Raw genomic sequence first — 22,918 nt, 5'->3', positions numbered from 1 at the left:
AGATTCTCAAATGAAGCCATTCTATATCCTTTAATTTTATTCTTTAGTTTGTTTCTTTTTTGATTTAAAAAATTAGTTGTAGACCATATTTTAAAGTTTACTTAGAAGCTGGGTGGTTGTGGCTCACACCTGTATTCTTAGTTACTCATCAGGGTGACCTCTGAGAATCATGGTTCTAGGCCAGCCCCAGCATGAAAGTCTGTGAGACTCTTTGTCTCCAATTAACCACCAGAAAATCAGAAGTGGCACTATGGCTTAAGTGGTAGAGTGATAGCCTTGAGCTGAACAGCTCATGAACAGTTCCCAAGGCAACAGTGTGTCTTAAGGCCCACTACCCACCATCGCCCAAAAATGACTTTGCGTTGCACAACAGGGTTTCCATTATTCTCGTTGTTCTCTTTTCCTATTACTCAGCCTTTTCCTCCTTTATTTTCTTGTATTTAATTTAAGTTTGTCAAGGTGATGGACAGATGAGTTACAGTTGCATAGGTAATGTAGTGAGAACAATGCTTAGAGAATATTTACCTGCCCATTCTTTTCTTCTCATTTTTCTTTTCCCAACTTCTCTCCCTAGTTGTAAAGGTCATTTCTCAAATATCATTTTTTGTGTTATTTCTCCCTCTGTACTTTGTGTCACTGTTTTGTTGTTTCCATTCCCTTCCCTAATTCAGATATACACAATACAGAGGGTACCAAAAGTACATGCAGTGACAACATGAGCTTCAAACATTGACTGTGAAGAAAAAAAAATGTAAGGAAGTACACAATGGAAATCTATGCTGCTGTCAGAAAGAACGACATCTCCCCATTTGTAAGGAAATGGAAAGACTTAGAAAAAAATCACATTAAGTGAAGTAAGCCAGACTCAAAGGAACCTAGGCTCAATGGTTTCCCTCATTTGTCATAATCATTAGAAACCTTGGGCTCTCCTAGTAGAGATTTACAACAGAGGAAATCCTAGATACATAAGGCCATACAGTATGAAGCTAAATGAAAGGACCTCTTGGATATAAAAACAAAAGCCATGTAATGAGTGATTGTTGCCTTAAAGAACTATGCTGTCTCTCGTCTCTTTTGCTGTCCCTTGGTTATCTCATACTGTTACAGTATTTCACCTTGTTATCTGATTCATTATATATATATGCTTATTTGGTTATCTGAAATCTGATAGGAAAGGGGGGGGAAACAAGATGTGGGGAGATGAGGGGAGGGAAAAGGGACCAAGACATGAGAAAGGGTATCAAAGTTTGTGAAGTAATGCTTCATCTATCTGGTGAATATAATGTAACCCTTCTGTTAATGACAAGAAAATATATGGAAAAAATGTGAGGAAGAATAAATAACTTCACAGAGTGGAGGTCATTTCACTTAGCATCATTTTATGTAGTCATATGCACATAGCTATTGACGCATGGTGAACCTCAGCTAACACAATCGTATACATATATTAATTATTACAAATGAGGGAAACCATGGAGTTTGTGTTTCTGTATTTCTGGCTTAAGTAATTTAATATGATTTTTTCCCCAGTCTCTCCATGTGCTTACAAATGGGGCAATATCATTCTTTCTGATGGCAGCATAGAATTGCATTGTGTACATATACCACATTTTCTTGATCCATTCATCTACTGAGGGGCATCTGGGTCTGTTCAATACCTTAGCCCTGGTAAATCCTGCTGCAATGATAGCGCTGCAATGATAACACATGGTAGTGCTGGTAGCTTTAATATGGCTGTATTTGTGGTCATTTGGATAAATGCCCGGGAACTGGATGGCTGGGTCATAGGGAGCTCTCTGTTTAGCCTTTAGAGGACCCTCCATACTGTCTATTAGAGAAAGTGAACAAGCTGACGCTCCCACCAACTGCATACTAGTGTTCCTTTTTGGTCAAATTCTCAACAGCAACTGTTGTTATTAGAGTGCTTGATAATGGCCATTGTAATTGAGCTGAGGTGGAATCTCCAGGTGGTTTTGGTTTGCATTTCTTTCATGGCCAAAGATGGTGAACATTTCTTCTTTCTTTACCTGTCTTGCTCAATACTTTATCTTCTATGTTATTTGTAGACAACAAGCATACTCAAGGTATGTGGAGTTTCACAAATCAAGTGTGCCCTCTTGTGGTATATTTATTTTATTTTTGAATTTGTTGCCATTCCTGGGCTTGAGCTCAGGGGCTGAGCACTGTCCTTGGACTTTCTCAAGGCTAGAGCTCTACCACTTGAGACTCAGCACCACTCCCAGCTTTTCCTATGCATGTGGTACCCAGGAATCGAACCCAGTTCTTCCTGCATGCTAGACAAGCACTCAACCCCTAGGCCAAACCGCATCCCGTGGGGATAGTTTAGAACTCAACGTTGCCAACTTTCAGTTTTCTCGGTTTGCTATTCTCTCATAGTATTATCCACACCTTATCCTTCCTTTGAAATCCTGAATTATCTTACTTTTGTTATATTCGTCCAACTACTTGCCTTCCAAGGAATTCTCAAAGGTTTATCTGGTCAGATGCATCCAAGTCACTATAGACCTTAGCTCAAAGAGAGCCTAGCTGGCAAGAACAACAGGTGTTCTCCCCTTTGAGCTTATCAGTGTCAATGTATTATTGCGGGGTTGGCTTGAAAAGAACAATCCAAGGACATTAGAAAGAATCCCTTGCTCCATGAGCCCAAAAGTATATCCAGTATGGTACAGCCAGACCAGATGTTGAGTCATCTTCCGGAAAATAATTCTGGCCACTCAGTGAAATTTCAATAATCTTCTGCCCTTTTGGCTAACTAATATTACCCAGCATAGTATTTCCAGCCCAATGCGCCTGGCTTTAAAAGATGTACAACCCATATTTTTCAGCAAGAATACTTTATTTCAAGGATCCAAATGTAGTCAATTTTGTATAGCCAGACCAGTTGGCCAGGTATCTTACAGCAAAAACCATTTGTCAATTAGCAAGTTATGTTTCCAGCTTGGTGATCCAGTGTGCAGTATGGCATAGTCAGTCTCTAGGGCTAGGCCTTAGCATGGAAAGATGGCTGACAAATCATCCAGTCACATGCTGCCCCTGAGCCTTCCAGTTGCATGTACAGTGAAGCCAGGCTCCAAGGGTGGCCTCACCATGTTTACAGTGCTGCCCAGTGAGCAAGTATCCATGCATTATGGACCAACCTGTTGCAATATAACAGCAGCTGGACACATGGCAGGACCATTTCTTTGCATAAATGCTGTCCAATCAGAGAGGCAGTCCTTTGCTACTCTATTGTTTGTATCAAAGTGAGTTGTGGCCAGGCTAATTTATAGGGCTGTGGGATCTCTGACAGTTTGGCTTTGTGGCACATTACAGTGTGACTCCTCTCTCTCTCTCTCTCTCTCTCTCTCTCTCTCTCTCTCTCTCTCTCTCTCTCTCTCTCTCTCTCTCTCTCTCTGTGTGTGTCACACACACACACACACACACACACACACACACAGAAGCATGTTCTGTTTTCTATATATATCCATGCAGTCCTACGTGCTCCACATCCTGTGGGTTAGAAACAGAAAAACACTGAATCTATTCTCTCAGTCATATAGGGTATGCCCTTGAGGACCTGGGGGAAACTGTGATCGGGTACCTGCCCTTAGTGGGTTTCTGACTTGGGCTGTTCACAAAGGCCTCTATCATGCACCATTCCTTGCTTGGGAGCCCTGTGGCAGGCAGAACCCTGCAGGGCTCACCTGTGTTTCTTACCTTTGGGTCTGAAGATTGGGGACTGAATGATGGAACTAGAGTTAAAGATTTCTTAGGAGATGGCCCTCTCCCTTATTATAGTAGCAACTCAGTAGTGGTGGCAGTAGCAGCTGTTACTCCCAGAGGGTGACATGGCCGGCAGGTGCAGACACCCAGCTCCCCTCACCCGGGACTCCAGGATCTGGCTGGCGGCTTTCTCTGGCAACCTCGTGGCCCTGCCTTCTCACCATGAGCTCGCAGGCCTCAGCATCCGGGTCTTCATCAATGCCAGCTCTCAAGATACAGGAGAAGAAAGGCAGGCACTAAGAGTTCTACTGAGAGAGCTATGGGTTGGAATTTCAGGTCATAAATCTGTACCAGTGTTTGGAGGAAGATGAATGGGACAATTCTGATCTACAGAAGATGCACATGAAAGTGTGGGAAGATTGCTTGAAAACTTCTGCAGGTCCATGATTTGTAAATGTATGGCTCCAACTGGAATGTGAGCCCAGGCAAATGGAATTTGGAACCATGATTAGTGTTCTTTCTGGGCCAATCCTGACAAACTGCTTCCCACAGATATTGTTCCTAGTCTTTATGAAACCCAGGAGATAGGAGCTTAGCAAAGGAAGAAATGTTCCTCTCTGCCTGCTTCAATTCAGAACCAGTGAGAGGCTGAAACAAGAATGAGGTACATGGAAATTGAAATGTCACCTTCTTGATGATAAAGCCATTGAAAGGGATGGCTTTCACATAACGAATGATTGTTGTCCTTAATGTACTATGTTGTCTCTCATCTCCTTTGCTGTCCCTTGGTTATCTCATATTGTTACAGTATCTCACTTTGTTACCTGATATATTGAATTTATTTGTATTTGGTTATTTGAAATTTGATAGGGAAGGGGGAAAAACCAAGACAGGTGGGGGGGGGAAGGGTAATGGGTACCAAGGCATGTGAAAGGGTATCAATGTATGTGAATTAATGCACCTTCTATCTGGCAAATATCATGTAACCCTTTTATTAATTACAATAAAAAATTAAAAAAAAAGAAAGGGATGGCTTCAGTTCAACACCCAGCAAGATCATTAATTCTTTCAAGAGAGAAGGAACCACCTCTAGCCATCCTAATCTGTCAATTGTCCCATACCTCACACTGAAAATCCTGAAACTTGTCCTATGGTGCCCCCGTGGTGCCCTATGAGAATGCAATCTGAAGGAACTCTTCCTGTATACCATCCTTTGTAAGGGAGCCCCCTACTGGGTGGGAATATTATGGTAGAAAGGAGCCAAGACTGTTGTTCTACAGAGTTCCTGCAGACACAAACACTCCAACTCACAGGTGAGGAGTCCACTTTATTAATTGACAAGATTCTCTAGAAACTTTTTATGGTTTTCCTTGGAACTGTTTCACCAATTCCATGCAATCTGGTGAATTTCATCAAACTTCCAAAAAGATTGCTATAATGAATTATTCTACCCTTTATATGCAGGAAAACCAACTGTTTTCCCTGAGTTCAAGATAGTTCAAGGCCCGAGGACCATTTCTTTTTTTTATTGTAATTAGTAAAAGGGTTACATGATACTTGCCAGATAGAAGGTGCATTAATTCACATACATTGATACACTTTCACATGTCTTGGTACCCATTACCCTTCCCCCCACACCCCGCACCCGTCTTGATTTTCCCCCCTTCCCTATCAAATTTCAAATAACGAAATACAAATAAATTCAATATATCAGATAACAAAGTGAGATACTGTAACAATATGAGATAACCATGGGACAGCAAAGGAGATGAGAGACAACATAGTACATTAAGGACAACAATCATTGGCTATATGGCTTTTGTTTCAATATCCAAGGACCATTTCTTTGTGGATTTTTTTCCACTCTATAGTAGCAATCTTTAAAGAAGGCTCACTGGAACATCTTATTCTTTAGCCTGATCCTTAACTTAGTCTCTTTTGTAGGCATAAAACACATATTTCACTGACTCAGTTACATAAGGTGGGGAAGAGAGGGGATCTTTATTCCCTTGTAGTCAAAATACTTTGTCTTCTAAAATTAATTTTTGGACTTCATCATGTAAAGATTCACATGTGAGAAATTTCTGTGTGTGTGTGTGTTTGTGTGTGTGTGTGTGTGTGTGTGTACGCTTGTGCTTGCCTGCTTGTATGCCAATCTTAGGGTTGAACTCAGGGCTGTGTACCTGAGCTTTTTTGTTCAAGGCTTTTGCTCTACTCCTTGAGCCACAGTTCCATGACTGACTTTTGGAGGGTTAATTAAGAGTCTCACAGATTTTCCTGCCATGGCTGGCTTCAAGCAATGATTATGAGATCTCAGCCTACTGAGTCATTATGATTATAGATGTGAGGTCCCAGGGCCCAAGAGGCCAGTTGTGTCAGTTCCCTCTGCTTCATCCAGAATAACGCTACCTCCCCTGTGCTTAACACTGGTCTGTCAAAGCTTGAATCTATTGGTGTTCCGCAGCACACATGGAATCAGTGCAGTTTGCCTTTGCAAGTCTTAATCAACAGGTAGTGCTTTAGCAAAAGTCATTCAGCTCCCCACTATCTAAAGCTTTACTACATCTTGGGCTCTTCTGTCTTCCCAGGCAACTGCAGCCCTACTCCTATCTTCTTACCTGTATAAAAAGTGGTGACTCACCAGTGTGGCTAAACCAGCCCTAGTCTGAATGGGAATTTCCAAGTGTCCATATCTGCCAATGTCAGAGACTGCTGTGGCTTGCCTTGGGCTGGAACGTCAATGGTGATGTTTCACCATCTCTTGCCAGGCACTTAATCCAGGTTCCCTGCTATTCACCTGATTTTGCCATCCTCAGTTGGCAAAAGAAGAAACATGCTCACAGTAAAGGAAGCAACTAGACCTATGTTTCAAAACAGGTGACAGCCCAAGGACATCAAGGTACTTCTGCTGGCTTGAAGCCTATGCCCACATGCCCCACCTTCTCAGGATACTGTAATGGCCATTGGATCTCTCATATGCCATCCTGGGGACATCTGATCCATGGATGTTCAAACTTCAGGAACTGACAGCAGTATGACCATGAACCTCCCAAGAATATTTATATATTTGCAAATTTTGAGCAGTAGTTGAGTAGTGGAAGGAGTATTAGTAGTAGAAGCAGGAATCCCAAACTTTAACTGACTATTAGTAATGTTTCAGGCCCCATTCTAAGGGCTTCTCACAAAATCACCCACCACTACATCTTCACAACACTAGGATATATGAACCACTGTTGTTAACTTGTTGTATAGTTGAGGAGTCCCGAAGGCAAGAGAGAATTCCCTGGTTAAACTTCCCATGTCCAGAATGATTTTTTCAGGAGACTAAAGTGAAAGAATTGTTGGCTATAAATGTAGGACACGGGCTCCAGAAAGTAATCCAATTCCAAGGGCACAAAGCCAGAACTGAGCTTGAAGTTATAACCATGTCTGACTCCTGAGTCTCCTCCCATCCATAACACACAACAGGTGCAGGACTCACATCCATATCTGGCAAATGAGAAAGACAGAGGGTGACAGAGCAGGGCTGACAGCATCTCTGAGAATGATGTAAATGGATGGGCACTGCCACAATGTGGGTCTAAAATGTTCCTCAAAATCCCAGTCAAATAAGGTCACAGTCCCAGTGTGGCACTATTTTGAGTCATGAAAACTTTAACAGATAGTGCCTACTTAGAGGCCATCTTGTTACTGGGGAATGCCCTTAAAAGAAATAATTATAGGATACTAGACTTTTCTCTGTTTCTGTCTCTTTCTCCTCTGTCACTGTCTCTCTATCTCTGTCTCTGTGCGTCTATCTGTGTTTCTGTCTCTCTGTCTGTCTCTCTCTATCTATCTATCTATCTATCCCTCTCCCTGAAATCTCATTTGCTAAATACTTAATCTGATTTGCCAAACAAAATGCTCCTGCAATTGATCCACAGTGATAGCACATTTGACTTTAATTAATTAAAATGGTGTCTTGAGTTTATGTTCAGGCTAGCCTGAAACATGATCTCCTGAAAATTGTTGTCTTGGTGCCTGAGGAGTTAACTTAGGGCAAAGTGGAGGGTAGTACTGGAAAAGTGGGGGTGAGAGACCAGTGGAGACAGCGGGAGTCCTAGTTAATGTTTGAGGTCGGGTAGACATACTACAACGAAAGAACAAGGGCTTATGGCAAATGGCACCCAGCTCCTGCTCAAGTCATGATACAGAGAGAAGAACCTACTTGAAGGAGGAAAGTAATATTTGCTGGGGTTAGGTATGGGGGGCACAAGAAAGGATGGAGCCAGGAGGGTATCAAGGTGTGATGCTGGGGTCTAGTGAGAGATCTGTGCTCTCTTGGAAACCACAGAGCATTGAGTGGCTCAACCAAGGGTCCTTGGATGCTCTAGTCCCACTGTGGTCAGAATCACTGAGTGAAGCTGCCAGTAGCACCTAGAGGATTCTGCCAGGGTTTTGTAGGAAACCCAGCAGCGTTATCCTGAGCTGACGCTGCCCAGGGGCTCCATCTCTTAGACCAGGTCCTCTTCCCTGGACAATTCTGGGAAGTTACCTCACTCAGCACAGACCTTGTAGTCAGGTTAAACACCCCGCTGGAGAGAGAATGTGCATCTTAAGGCTCTTCAGATAGACTGTCCTTGATGTGTCAGCCACCCAGTGACAGGTCATGTGGAGAGCTGAGGAACACCTCTCTTCTAGCCTCACTTGCCCCACCAGCCTGAGTCTGTAGACCTTAAATACACCTCTTCTTCTCTCTGAGCATTGCTATCTCTGGCCGCCATGCTATTTGTTGCACTCTTCTCACACTTCCCACTTCAATCTCTAATATGTCAAATTCCCAGCACTCCAAACAGTTTCTCATATATAGTAAGGGCTCAATGTTGGTTTTTTTTTACAGTCATGTGCCTTGAACTCTGGGCCTGGGTGTTGTCCCTGAGCTCTTCATCTCAAGGCTATGGATGTACCACTTCAGCCATAGTGCCACTTCTGATTTTCTGGTGGTTAATTGGAAATGAATCTCATTAACTTTTGTGTCCTGCCTGGCTGTGAACCACAATCCTCAGATCTCAGCCTCCTGAGTAGCTATGATTATAGCTGTGAGCCAACAGTGCCCAGAATCAATGCTTTTTTTAAAAAAAATAAAAAAACAAAGTGTTTGGGTTGGCACTTATTCACTCGTTCTACAGCACTGCCTGGCATATATCTTCTTTTCAGAACCTGCCAGGCATTTTTCAACAGAAAAGACGATATAGAGGAACCTAGTGGTGCTTCAGGGAGGATGAGATGGACAGATCAAGAGCACAATTAAAAAGCAAGTGGAGCCAATGTTTTAGTGCACATTTGTAGTTCTAGCTCTCAGGAGGTAGAGGCAGGAATATCTTAAAGTCTAGGCTAGCTTGGGTAAAGTTAGGAAACTCTCTCTGAAAGAGCACTTCTCTGAAGTGCTTCTAGGCTGAATGTCTTGGGTTGGTTTGTGAAAATTTTTCAAGACTCTTGGTCCTGAACAGGCTATGCTTGGTAGTTCATACCCCATACCCTTTGGTGATTCTCCCAACATGATCTGTCTTCTTCCTTCTTGAACTCCACAGGTCTTAGGATTATGGGTATATAGGGGGAACATCTATCTAGACTGCTACTAGAACACGGTTTTCCAGGCATGCAAACACTCTGAGGGACACCAAGTTTTTATTAGGTTTTTATCAGTGTGACTTGGTGGCTCTAATGACATATTCTCCTTCTGACATCAACTATGTGATTGTCAGTGTGTTTTTCTTTTCTGTGGCCCATATACTGTGGTGGTTCTTGTCCAAAATCTGCTGGCTGACATGGTATTTTCATAACCTGTGTATAACTGGTGACTTAACCATGCAAAACAATAGGTTGGGCAATGGAATTGCAAACACAGTTGAAGGGAGCTCCTGCGCAACTGGTTGCACTATTTGGTAGCCTGAGAAAGATTTGATAGAAAGTTTCTGGAATATAAGAGTGATAGCAAATCCTGGGTGGTGATATATAAACAACAGTTTTGTTTCTTTGTGTATGTTCTGATAATTTGCTTTTGTCAAAAAAATCAAAGTTATTAATGCATGAAATACCAGGAGAACACAATGAAAAAAACTTTTGCTGGTTCTGGGGCTTTGAACTCAGAGGCTGGCCTCTGTCCCTGGGCCTCTCTGTGCTCAAGGCTGGTACTCTACCACTAGATACACAGCACCACTTCCAGTCTTTTCTAACTAGTTTGAGGAGTAAGACTCTCACATGCCTGGCGCCAGTTGCTCATGCCTGTAATCCTAACAAGTAAGGAAGCTGATATCTGAACATCATGGTTCAAAGCCAGCTTGTGCACTAAAGCCCATGAGCCTCTTAATTAACCTCCAGAGCCTCCAATTAACCACCAGAAAACCAGAAGTGGTTCTGTGGCTCAAGAAGTAGTGCAGTATTCTTGAGGTGAAGAGCTCAGCAACAGTGCCCAGACCTAGAGTTCAAGTCCCATGCCTGGCCAAAATTAAGAGTCTCATAGGCTTTCCTGTGAGAACTGTCTTTCAACTAAACAGATCTGAGCCTCCTTAGTAGCTAGGATTACTAGTATGAGCCAAAATCCCATGTCTTCAATGTTCTATTTTATACAAATTAATTATAGCTCTCCAGATTGGAAACTATTGTTGTTCTCCTGACAATGTTGATGCCAGGATGGTAGGAGTTGTTTGTGATCCAGCACCATTGGCTGCAAAATGGGGACCAGAGGGTTCAGGGACTAGGCAAGGATGAAAAAAGTAAGGAAAGTTCAAAGAGTTTTCAAGGTGGCTTGGGGACTAAAGTCAGGGAGCTCATAGTTGTCATGGCATGGAGGTTAAGACCAAGCTTGGCTCACGCTTAATCAATGTTCATGGCTGAAACTACACTGAACAGAGAATGAAGATTCACAAGATATCAGAGAGGCCAAAGTGGTTTTGGCATACACATACAGATTAGCCTGGGCAGGAAGAGGTCTAGTTATTAAATTATGTTTGTAATAAAAGACCTGGAAGTTGGTTGAAGCGCTCTGCAGATATTTTATCTAAGGCTTTAGAACTCTCTAGCCAGACTGAGTTATGACTCTCTAGCCAGAGAGTCCTAGGCACACTATACATGCTGTTTTATCAAAAACTCACAAACTGCCATGAGCAGTAGAGCCTGATGTTCAGCAATGGTTACTATGACAACAGGAGACTGAATTGGAAGGGCTCAGTGAGAATGACTGCTACACCTGAGATATATGTCTAGTTTGGGCAAACCAGATGTAACTTCTGTGACTGCTTTAGGCTATGAAAAGTTGAGAGTCCACACAGCCAGCAGTGCATCTCTATTGTCCTAATGCCATTCAGGGTCTACTGCAAAAGGCATGACTGCCTTGCCTTGATGAGTGCCCCAGGCATAGATGCTAGACTAAACAGCCCGATATTTATCCTGATCAACAGATGCCTCTGACGTCATTCATCAAAGGAGACCTTGGACTATGATTTCACTCACAAACACTCAGCATATGATTTTGAATAATCTCACTAACAAGATGAAGTAGCACATCCTGCTTATCACAGAAATGAGACTGCTACGGAGAATCACAAGGCCTCCATTACTCTCTGTAATATTCAGTGAGATTAGTCTCCAAGTGGAGAGATTTCAACAAGACCTCACTTGATTTCTGGATCTAAGATGGAGAGAGAGATACTTCCTGATCGAATGAACGAATGAGGGAATGAATGAGGATTACAGATAACATCAGCCTGTAGCCATGAACATGAGAAAGGTGAAGCTGCTTATTACCTAGGACTCAGAGCAAAGCTACTTGAGAGAAAACAAAACAGGCTCTCAAGGAGGATGAGGCCCTCACAGATGAAGGAGCTGAGCCTTTTCTCATGATTTCAAAAGTCAGGAGTATGCCATGAGTGTCAGGGTAATTGCCCTTAAGAGCCAAATGCCTGGTATCTTGGAGGCAGAGGCCAAAGACAAGAAGGTGTAACCTAGTGTTTTTACATGTTGGGAGGCCACCTGTAAAATTCCACTACTTCAGGTACAAACATGAACCTTTATTAAAAAGAAAACTGGCATTTATGATAAACATTCCAAGATGACAAGAGTAACCATGAAAACTTCCCAGACGGGGTTTCCTGGCATGGAGGTTTATATGGGACTTTATGGTGGGGGAGGGGTTCTCCCATGCAGAGTTAAACTCTCCAATATGTTGGAGCAAAGGGACATGGTGGTTTCATTGGGAATCCACAGAGCCAGTTTTGTAATAGTATGGAAATACCAACCAGGAAGACCCGTGGCATAATCCTATGAGAACAGAGATCTTCCTGTATCTGGACCAAACACATTGAAGATCCCATGGATTCCAAAATACTTGTTCTCATATGGGTTCTTTTGAAATAAACTAGTTTTCCTCACACTACTTTTCTCAAAAAGTTCTTGTTTCAAGATATCACAAAGCACAGGCTTTGATTCACAGCTTTTAAAATGCACATCTGATAGTGTCTTGCCAGGGGTCACAGTGAGGGCAATGGAGGACGTTTCATGAGTCCATGGCCAAACTTGCAGATCCTGAACATAGAGTGTTTGCCCAGCCTGATGCAGCAGGCTGCATTTCTGCTGACATATTGGAGTTCATTTCTGCTGAGGGAACCAGTTGGGTGCGGTCCATCATGAAGTGGAAAGCTACATCCTGGGAGGAACGACACAAAAGACTGCATTTAAGGACCAGATTCAGCCACCAGAACAAAGGCTCAAGTTGATGGGTTCCTCAGCAGTCTGATGAAGCTCCCAGTTGCTTCTGCAGTATGTTGCGCATGGGGACAAATGGCATATTGGAGAGGAACAAATGTCTTCTTGCTGTTGTTAAGAGCTTGTGGGCCTGTGTGATTCAAGAATTTGTTTAGCATTTGAAGTTGGTTCATGGCCTTGATGGAATTGCAGGGGCAGATAGGGGCTGTGATCCTGCGTAAGGATGACAAAGTGGTGACTGCAGGCACATTATTCCCCAGCCTGCTGTAACAACTGCTACAGGTGAGCCAGTATTTCTGGGTTTCAATAGACTACAATAGTGGGTCCGTAAATATGTACTGCAAGGGTAAAAAGCATCTCTGTTACTGGTTTCAATGTACAGGATTTTTTGTATGATAAAGAGCTTACAACAGGGATCTAACAGTTTGGATCTACATGTCTCTGCAAGGGAGGAAAGGGAAGTGCAGATTTGAGATTTCCCAATTAATGCTTCTTTACTGATGGAAAGTCTGCTGTTGCAATCTTGGGGCCAAATAGCTCGGGAACTCATTGAAAACAGGTAATGAAAATTGAAGATCTGGGCATCTACCACACAATGCCAGTGACAGTTCCAAATAAAAGAATGCATGGCCCCAAGCTCCTTCAATTCCTAGAACTTACGCCAAACGGGAGTAATAGTCACATGCACAAAGATATGCAACTAGACACAAAAAGGATCGGAACATCATCTAAATTAGAAATAAATTAGGAGACTGAGAAGACCAATTTGAGCTTTCTTATCTGTTCCTTTTCTTCTTCCTCTTCTCCTTAAAGATGATCTTTTCTTCCAGCTTACTCATTTAGTGCACAAGAGGGTTGCTCTCATCCAGGTTGGTCTCCTCTTCAAAATCTTCTAGGATGGAATAGTTCACCGTTGGAAAATCAACATACAGGTCAGTTTCTTCTAAAGCCTCTCGAACTGGGTAGCTGACATTGCTTGCAAAGTAGTCTAAAAAGGAGCCCTGGAAAGTTCCCCAAGTGATCTCTTCTCGGTAGTGTCTAATAAGGGAGAAGCACCAGGTCACACCAAGGCTATGGGCTTTGCTGGCTTCCCTCACCAAGGCGTCTTTCTCTTCACACTCCAGGTGCTTTAGGTTGCAAAGATGGACCGGAACGCCACTTTCTTCAGTGTTCATGTTGGCCTCAATCAAGAGCACCCTGGCCGTGTTTGTGGTTTGGCTGACACACTTCACCACAGATGGCCAAAAGGGATGGCCTTGGGCTTTACACCAAACCAAGGTTCCTCTTTCCATGGGAGGAGGCATTCCCTCAGGAGCCACACTTTCTGTTCTTCCTTGTTGTCTTCTACCAGTACTCTCCTTGGTAACCATGGCCTTACTCTCAGTTGAGTGCTCAGGAACTTCAAGTACTTTTGCCCCTTTCTTCAAAACTGGGTCTTGGTGCTTACTATTTGGGGCCACAGCAGGGAAAGAATCAGGTAGCCTAGAGTTAGAGGATACAGAGGATGCTCTGGCCCTTTCCAAGCCTGCATTCAAGGAACTCTCACCAGGGTCCTCCATGCTGTCTGGGAAGGCAGTGCTCTTGTGGGCCTCAGAAACAGGGTTCTCTCGGCAAGTGCTCTTTGTCTTCATTCTCAGAGGACTGAACTTGGGGAGGATGACAACAGGTTGCATAAACAGACCTGGAAATTCAACTGTAGAATATTTACTTTGCCATGGCACAGTGTGACTAGAAGACATTCCTGACATCGTCTTATCCATGCATTGAAGAACAGCTCCTATAGGTGTTGGTAGTTTGGGGTTCACACTGGAGCTTTCTGATATACAATGTCTTTGTTTCTTAGGGTTTGACCCATGGTGTAATTTCTGTGTGTGGTGCTTCCTGCCAGGGCAAGAGCCATTGCCATGGTCAGGGTGTAATTTGCCTCCCTTTGGTCCTGTATTTGTAGATTCTCTAGTGGTCTGTTGCTCAGCTAGTTTTCTACAGGAGAGAATATCAAGTGCTAGTCGGAGTGCTTTTCTGTATGATCTTGCCTGGCCTGGTGGGGTAAAGGCCTTCCACTGAGCATCTTGTCGTGGTGGGTCAGTGATCCTCAAGCGCACTCCAGTACAGAAGGCAATGGTTTCAATCCCAGCCTCAGTGAGTTCCATTACCTCAGTGCTTTTCACTTTTACTCTTTCATTTACAGAGAGGATCTGTACTTCTAAATCAAATGTCTTTCTCCTACACTTTGTTGCTGGAGTTTCTATTCTGGATAAGACCTTTGCTGGCCACAAGTTCCATTTCCACCGGCACAGGACATACTCTACCGTGTCCATTCTGCCTTGAGTCAGACGGTAGCAGATGACTAACAGAGGCTAAGACCTTTGAGCTACTCTAGTATATGTGTCCCACACTCAGGCATCTCACAGCCCCCCCCTCACTCTAGCCAGGGATCCAGGCTTGCAAGGCTTCTCCTTCCACCTGAGTATCCTGGATATGCTGGAACTGGAGCTCTCAGTGGGCATGCATCAGTGCACTGCAGTATGGAAAAGGGAAACCCGACATGAGTTACGAAAGTCATCTAACTTAGGAAAAGAGAAAAGGTGTCTTCCCACTGGCACTGAAAGGAAAGTAGATAAGAAAATGAGAAAACATATTTTACATTATGGAAGTTAAATAGCATTATCTTGGGGACAAATGCAGAATATCCTAAGGGACTTCCCAAATAGTGCTCATTCAATATTTTTCCAACCGGGATGTGTTGATCAACATGAGAACCAGATATGGCCAGAGAGTGGCCATTTATCTTTTGGCCCATTTAGTTCCTTGGGGCCCCATGACCCTCCCTCTGGCGGAATGCCTTGTTCATTCTTTTTATACCTGACATAATATTCCTGCCCTGCTAATACCAGGTTACTTGAAGCAATGTACTGTAGTCTCTCACACACAGACCATCAAACACACACACACACACACACACACACGCACACACACACACACAAATACCCACACATTCTAGGCGTCATTCAGATGTCACGCTCTCAGTCCAGCACTGGTAATTTGAGGGTTCTTAAGGATCCCCCCTGGTGCTTCAGGATATCATGGCTACAAGATAAGGATGGCTACAGGCAGGGCGAATAGACTATGGCCTGCACACTGTTTTGTATTTGAAATGTATTCTGGCCCTAAAACAAGATGGGTCTTTTTCTTAAGCCAGGCACATGGCCTAGTGTTACAGTGCTCACCTAGCACCCATGGAGCCCTAGGTTCAATTCCTTGGTACCACATACTCAGAAAAAACCAAAGTAGTGCTGTGGCTCAAGTGACAGAGCACTAGCCTTGAGAAAAAGTGTCCAAGGACAGTGCCTAGGCCCTGAGTTCAAGTTCCAGGGCTGTCAGAAAGAAAAGAAAAGAAAAATGTATTCCCTTTCAAGGAGCATTGAATTATGTGCCCTTTACATGGGCATAGTGGAAATACTGAGGAATGCTTAGTAAATGAGAAAGGACCTAGCACCCATGGAGCCCTAGGTTCAATTCCTTGGTACCACATACTCAGAAAAAGCCAAAGTAGTGCTGTGGCTCAAGTGACAGAGCACCAGCCATGAGAAAAAGTGTCCAAGGACAGTGCCTAGGCCCTGAGTTCAAGTTCCAGGGCTTGCAGAAAGAAAAGAAAAGAAAAATGTATTCCCTTTCAAGGAGCATTGAATTATGTGCCCTCTTCATGGGCATAGTGGAAATACTGAGGAATGCTTAGTAAATGAGAAAGGCTTACCCAGTCACACGGAGCACAACAGGTCTGGTTTTTGAGCTGATTCTCTGGTCTCTCTCTCCACTTGCCGTTATACTGAGCCTTTCCCCTGGACTGTGCCTCTGCTCAAATTTAGGAGAACCTGGACCATCTGCTCCATAAGCCCACCATCTGGGCCTTGCAATGGTAGCTCTGGAAAACCCAAACCACATAGGACATGAAGCCAATTTAGTGAAGAGTGGGCGATTTCTCTCCCTTCCCATCCCAGAGTGCATTTTGAAGTTAAGTGATAGGCTACTAATCTCATCTATAGTTTAGAGGTCATTTTATCCATCATTCTTAGATCCCCATATTTCCAGTGTCTTGATAATCAAGGAGGAGTTTCTCTTTTTTATTTCATTGTCAGAATAATGTATAGAGGTTACAGTTACATTTGTCAGGTAGTAGGTGCAGTACTTCTCACACATTGATACTCCTCATGTTTTGTCCCTGTTTTCCCTCCCTTCACTCTCTCCCAATCATCTGGTTTCCCCCTTCGCTTCCTCATTTCAAATAAACAAATAAACGTATTATCAGGGCTTATCCTTATCATGACAGTGTACTGAGAGTATATGGATTTTTATGACACTTGGAGATCATGTATGTATAACTGGTTGTGGAAAAAGACACAAAGTTTCCTTGTTCTCAGGAGCTGAAATGATAGCTATCTATAGGCCCTTACCCTTAGACAAACTTAGAAACTCATGTATATCCCAGTTCTAGTTTTCTTTTTTTCGTATCAGTTACAATTCAATTCTTCCACTTGGTCCAAATACCTGTGTCCAGAATGAGGTGCTCAGGGACTAACAGAGAGAAAACATATACCTCTATGCTCTCTGTGAGTCACAATCCAGGGTAGATGGAAAACACTCTATGACCTGTGGAATTTCACACTATCCTGGTACATTTCCTTAAGGAAATGGAAGGCAGAAGCAGGTCAGGAGTCATGATTCATATCTGCGAAAGCCTCATTTAGGTTGAATCACTATATGTAGCGTGTGTGTGTGTGTGTGTATGTGTGTGTGTGTGCTAGACTTGGGCCTTGATTCAGGGCTAAGCACTGTTCTTGAGCTTTATAACCATCTACAACTTCTAGCACAACTCTACTTTCAGCTTTTGTAGGGTGTTAGTAGGTGTTTTTGTAGGTGTTAGTTAATTGGAGTTAAGTGTTCCATTTTTTTCCTGCCCAGGCTGCTTTCCAATTACTGTCTCTGATCTCAGCCACTTGCATAGCTAGGATTACTATAGATAGCTACTTAGACTCAGCAGATGTAGTGCTAACAAAAACAAAAACAATGCCAACAATAACCATGGTATTCTATGAAATGTCCATTTCTAACTATGAATTGTAGGTAAATTCCTCTCACTTTTCTTAGGTGAGCCTGCACAAGGTGGTACTGTCAGTAGTATATTGTTCTCTATTGAACACAATGTATAATGTCATGAGTAATCTTTGTAAAAATCGGAGACATTTAAAGAAGATGCTTGATTCCTCAGTGATGAGAGAATACCTTACTAGATCAGATGCTTTCTCCAGTAATATAAATTTCATGAATGATAACCAAACTAAGCACTGTCAAATAGTAACCAGTCCTCTTACTGTCTCTCATAATTTATGCTCATAAGATTACAAACCGTAATTACATCAACATTTTTGTGCTTTTGAAAACATAATGTGACATAGCTCAGAATTTTAAATTTGAAAACCATTAAAAGTTTATAAACATTTATGGGTTTTTCCCTGAATAATTTTATGGAAAGAAATTTCATTGTTTTTGGCTGGTACTTCAAACAACCCTGTTGAAACTTGCTACTCACATAATTAAAAAGAATCAGGTCAAATTATAATGACTTAAATAAAAAATTATAGTGCAGTAGGCAGCAATTCCTAGAGGTATGTATATGTATCTACTTCATTTAAGAATTTAGGGTGGGGGCGGGGTTTGGCCTAATGTTAATTGTGCTTGCCTAGCATGCACCAACACCTGGGTTCTATTTCTTGATACCACATACATAGGAAAAGCTGGAAGATGCTGCTGTGGATTAAGTGGTAGAGCAGTAGGCTTTGACTAAGACCTGGACCTGAGTCTAAGCTCCGGGACTGGCAAAAAAAAAAGTATTCTGGAAGTGATGACTCATTTTCCAACCTCTGCACTAATAGTTGAATCTTTTCAGACTGGAACACAAGGAAGAATATAATGAAGCTTCTTTGTGCAATTCGTTTGCACAGATGAGCCAGGGGTATATGGATGCTGACAATGGACAAATTAGCATAGTCAGAGCCTTCAGGCCTATAGAAGGGAGTTAGAGGTGTTTTTACTCATTTATGAGGAGGGAAAGAATTATGAGGCAGAAAGGAAACCTTTCTGGATTTTGTGATTAGTTAAATATTTCCCTTCAGAAAAAGAATGTGATCACAATAAGATTAGTACAATTCATTTCTAGTGGCATACAATTGTGTAACATTTTATTATCCCAGATAGCTTTCCATACAACCAGTTAAATAATGTTCTTAACTAGTACTGGTGACAAAAATCTCGACCTCTTTTGTGAAGTGACTGCTGTTTTTAGTATGTGCTTACTAAGAGATTTGCAGCTGCATCTGTTTCCTTAGAACACAAGATACATCAGCCCAGGTGCAAACACTGTCACTGAGCTGCCTGTTGTGATTATTCTTTTTTGCTTCAAAAGCAAAACTTTCATTGGATCAATGCTACCAGATTGCATTGTGGGAAAAGCTGAAATTAAATTGTGGTCTATTTTCTACATTAGAAAAACAATCTTGAGCAAATATTGAATCAGAGTGCAGAGTGTGTCCCTGAGTCTTTCTAGTTTAGGCCTGCATGGGACCCTACGTTTTCTAGCATGTCTAAAGGCAAGTCCATTTCTCTGGAGGCAGCATGCTTGGCCAACATGGCCAATTCATATGGTGAATCCAAGCCTTGCCCTTCTCCTCTGACTCCAAAACACTCTATGCAGGCCTATAGGAACATCAAGCAACGCACCTACTGGTTAAAAAACAGAGCAACTCTGAGACACATCCAATGGGAGATGACCCATGTGCAACTGCCCTGTAGTTAGTTCAGGGCACTGCCCATTCCATGTCCCAGATGCCCCAGGTACATCTCAAGGGACCTAAGTGTCAATTGCTCATGCACTGCTGTTGTCAAGAGTGCTCATCTGGCCATTGTGGTCCCATCTCTTGCCCCACTCCCTACTCCTGAAGGGCCATAGATCCACACTGAACCCGCATCCACACACTGGTACCAAACCCAGTACATTTTGCTGATGCGATGCTGCATCTAGTAACCATCTAACCCACTAACAAAATCACCTGTACCACGACCACGTGCACTTCCACAATAATGAGATGTCTTTGATTTCCTAGAATTGGAGCCACTGTACTCAATGCCAGCTTGCCTAAGCTCTTTGATTACAGGCAGTCCCAGGCTAGCTGGGCCATAACTGCCTTAGATACAGAAGGTCTTGGTACGCGCAAGCATCTCTGTGATTGGCCAGCGTCCTACGCGAGCGTCATAATTGGGCCATGTGACCAGGAGGCATGGTTGCCTGCCTGATTGGCTGCTAGCAACATGCACATGTGCAAGGGCCGTCCTCGAGGCCTGGCAATACGACGTTGGATACTGATTGGCCCAGGAGGAGTGGACACCTTGCTGATTGGCCAGCATTTTCCCCTTGGTTGAGGCACAGGTGCCACCTTGCTCATTGTCCAGCATCTCCCCCAAGGTAAATGCAGGGGCAAGCACCGGATAGCTCTGCCCACACTAACCTGAGGGAGGCAGTCCCAGAATCTGTTCCTCGTACTCACTTCCCAACTGGCAAACTTGTCTCTCGTCTTCTCCTCCACTACTACTGACCTGGTCCTCAGGACTCAAGAAGACACAAAATGTATTCCCAGTACCCTCTTCTCTCCGTGCCTCATCTCTCTCTACTAATAATCTCTTCAGTTGCGTCACGTCTGGCATCCAGTGCAATTATCTCCGCCTGCTTTCCCAATCCTAACAGCAGATGCTAACATCCTATGTTCAAATAGGCTTTCTTTCTCTCCTACCTTCAAACTCCCTACTGCTCATATCCAGGATCAAACTTCTCTGTACCTTGCCACCACTGCAATGAATCCTCATTCTGATCTCCTCATATCACACTCATATATCCCGAACCCCACATTATCCCACTCTACGTGTCACCCCTCATGTCAAGTCAATTCAGAGAATTGCCTGGCAATCCTAGTCCACTTTCTTTCTTCATTTTCTCTCAATGCTATCCACTTCTCAGACTTTACACCCCATTTGCCTTATTCTAATAATTAGTGAACACCAATGCCGTCAACATCTTAGCACATCTTCCAATTCTGTTGTTTTTAAGATATTTAACTATTGATGAAGTTCCATTATTTCCTTATTTTTGGTCTGTTCTGGAGCAGAGTGAGGACCTTTTCACGCATGTCTCGTGCTGATACACACAAAGTGCTCCATCCATAAATGCTGCCTGATGAAATACCTGAAGGAATGATGGGCACCCAAGTTGAATCTCCATTGCTTTCAGGCTTTCCCATGCTCCATAGGCTGATTGATTAAAAATGTAGGCTTTCTTATCAGCACTGTAGGTTTTATGCTCTTTTGTACCTATCTCATTCCTAATGACTTCACATTTTGTACACTGCTCTACATACTGATCATCTTCTTTACAGTAGCTTCTTCTTCTTCATATGTGAATTATCCTGGCTGGTTACAAGAGTTGATGGAGAAAGGACACCTGAAGTTCTTGAACCCGTTTCAGGTCTGAGTCCTTCTTGGAGGTTCCAGTGCTTCCTTGCATGGCCCCAGTCTTGAGCCAATAAGACACTTATGTAGCCTGAGTGGGATGTACTTCACATTGTACCCAATTGGAAAAAATTACAACTGGATCTGAAGTAAATAACAGAAAATTATACAAAAGTAAGGCTAGGAGGAATAGGGCTATCCTAACCACATGGCAGTTTCCAATTATTTGGCAATATCTGCAAAGCTTGTTCCAAATGGTGAAGAGATGCAGGAAGTCTTATGAAGTGGGAAGACACCTGCACTTTTCACATAGAAGGTGACTGAGGACTTCAGAACTGACAGATGGATTAAGTATAAGCAGTTGCATAACCATAATGAATTGGACCCTGCAAACCATCAAACTGCTTTCTAATCAGATAAGTCTAAAATGACCTACTTAAGAAGTACTAAGACTGTGGGGTAAGTAGCACTTAAGGGGAGAACCCATATCCCTGAAGTACCAAGACTCCCTTGTTTTGAGATCAAACATACCCCCGTGGCCCTTAGGACTTGGGCACATAGTAGGGGTACAGTAAATAAGAGCCTAAGTTCCTACTGAAAATCTATAGGTATTAAGATGGATTTGACCCAATGAACACTCTAAATATCCTTCCAAATGAGGCCTTTCACAGTGAAGGAAGAATAGAATGAAAGTAATGCCAGATAATAACAATGCAAATTGAGAAGATCCACATAAAATTAAGAAAGAAGAACAAACTGAGAACACAGAACGATCAAAATATGTTCAGAAGATGTCTCTTTTCATATGTGAAACTATATAATGAGATCTAGACTAGAGTTTTGGTCTATAAGGGAAAAACAGCATAATCCCATGAAAATGAGTTAAGGAATGAGGATCACTTTAAGCTTACTAATTGGAAAAGAATCACCAGTAGAATATTATCACTAAACGTATCACATACATTTTACAAGATTTCAATTAAAGCACCTGAACTAGGATTCCTGGCATTTTAAGCATGCAAAATGTGTGAGAAAAATAATCCAAAACATGAAACAAAATACCAAAAGAATAAGGTAATATACTTAGAAAATAGTTATAAGAGAATTTAGAGAATTTAAGTTGTGCCTGATGCCTGCATTCCAATGATTCAGGAAGACATCAGCAGAATGGGGGTTTGATTGAGGGTTCCCCAACCAAAACGCTGGGGAAAAGCCATGTTTGTCAATAAATGAAGCACTGTGTTGAATGTCTATAGGCCCACATACAGAGAAGACAACATAAAGGCAGATCAAAGTCTGAAATAAGCCCAGCACAAAAAGTGGAGACACGAGCTGAGAAAAACAAAAGGGAGGAAAGGGCTGGAAATGTGTGATTTAAGTGGTATATCACCTGCCATTCTTTCTGTCTTAGGAGTCTACACAACAACAAAATGACTGGAGGGACATTTCCTCAAGGGTCCATGAGTGAATGAGGGCTTTGGGGAAAAAGAGATATCCATAATTCAAACCTCATACTTGTTCCATTACTGTCTCCTAGGATGAAAGCCAAGTACTCAGAATTTTTTAAACTCTTGTCTTGAAAACACTTTTTTGGAAGGCTTAGTCATTCTTAGTGTGAATAGCATGGGATGAAACAAATGACAAAAAACAGTATTTTTATACATGTATGTACAATATATAGACTTAACATATAATTTTGAATGTCAACAGAAATAATTCTACTACATGAGCTATTTCATCATTTATGTTTTTTGTGTGGTCCCTAACCCAAATGCAAAACAAATCTGAAAACAATGATAAAGGAGCATTGTGCCTTTATAGCGCCCAGGTTCTATTTTAAATAGCACTTCACCCTTCACAGTGGTTCGGTATAATCCAACAAGACTCCTCTGGAAATTGG

The 22,918-nt window shown here is 42.5% G+C and overlaps 1 protein-coding gene and 1 long non-coding RNA gene across 3 annotated transcripts in view; one reads left to right on the top strand and one right to left on the bottom strand.

Moving 5' to 3' along the window:
• Window positions 1–11,792: 11,792 nt before the first annotated feature.
• LOC150040884 (putative PWWP domain-containing DNA repair factor 4) overlaps window positions 11,793–22,918 on the bottom strand; it is a 35,834-nt gene continuing 24,708 nt past the window's right edge. The window contains exons 1-3 of one of the 2 annotated variants that reach the window (XM_090326632.1): window positions 19,569–19,717; window positions 16,220–16,387; window positions 11,793–14,983 (exon numbers count right to left, since the gene is read on the bottom strand). In XM_090326632.1, coding sequence (XP_090182758.1) covers window positions 13,305–14,783 — 1,479 coding nt within the window. In that variant the 5' untranslated portion in view covers window positions 14,784–14,983; window positions 16,220–16,387; window positions 19,569–19,717 and the 3' untranslated portion in view covers window positions 11,793–13,304. Of the gene's footprint in view, window positions 14,984–16,219; window positions 16,388–19,568; window positions 19,718–22,918 lie in introns of those variants that run through there. The other variant, XM_090326633.1, reaches the window with a different exon arrangement.
• LOC150040885 (uncharacterized) lies at window positions 19,813–20,855 on the top strand. The gene is made up of 2 exons (XR_016533835.1): window positions 19,813–19,981; window positions 20,679–20,855. It is a non-coding gene; the product is annotated as an uncharacterized LOC150040885 (long non-coding RNA).

The sequence above is a fragment of the Megascapheus bottae genome, chromosome X (assembly GCF_031878675.1).
Source record: "Megascapheus bottae isolate mThoBot1 chromosome X, mThoBot2.hap1, whole genome shotgun sequence".
In the NCBI taxonomy this organism is placed as follows: Eukaryota; Metazoa; Chordata; class Mammalia; order Rodentia; family Geomyidae; genus Megascapheus; species Megascapheus bottae.
Note: the sequence above shows the minus strand (reverse complement) of the source record. Positions and strands in the feature narration are given on the sequence as shown.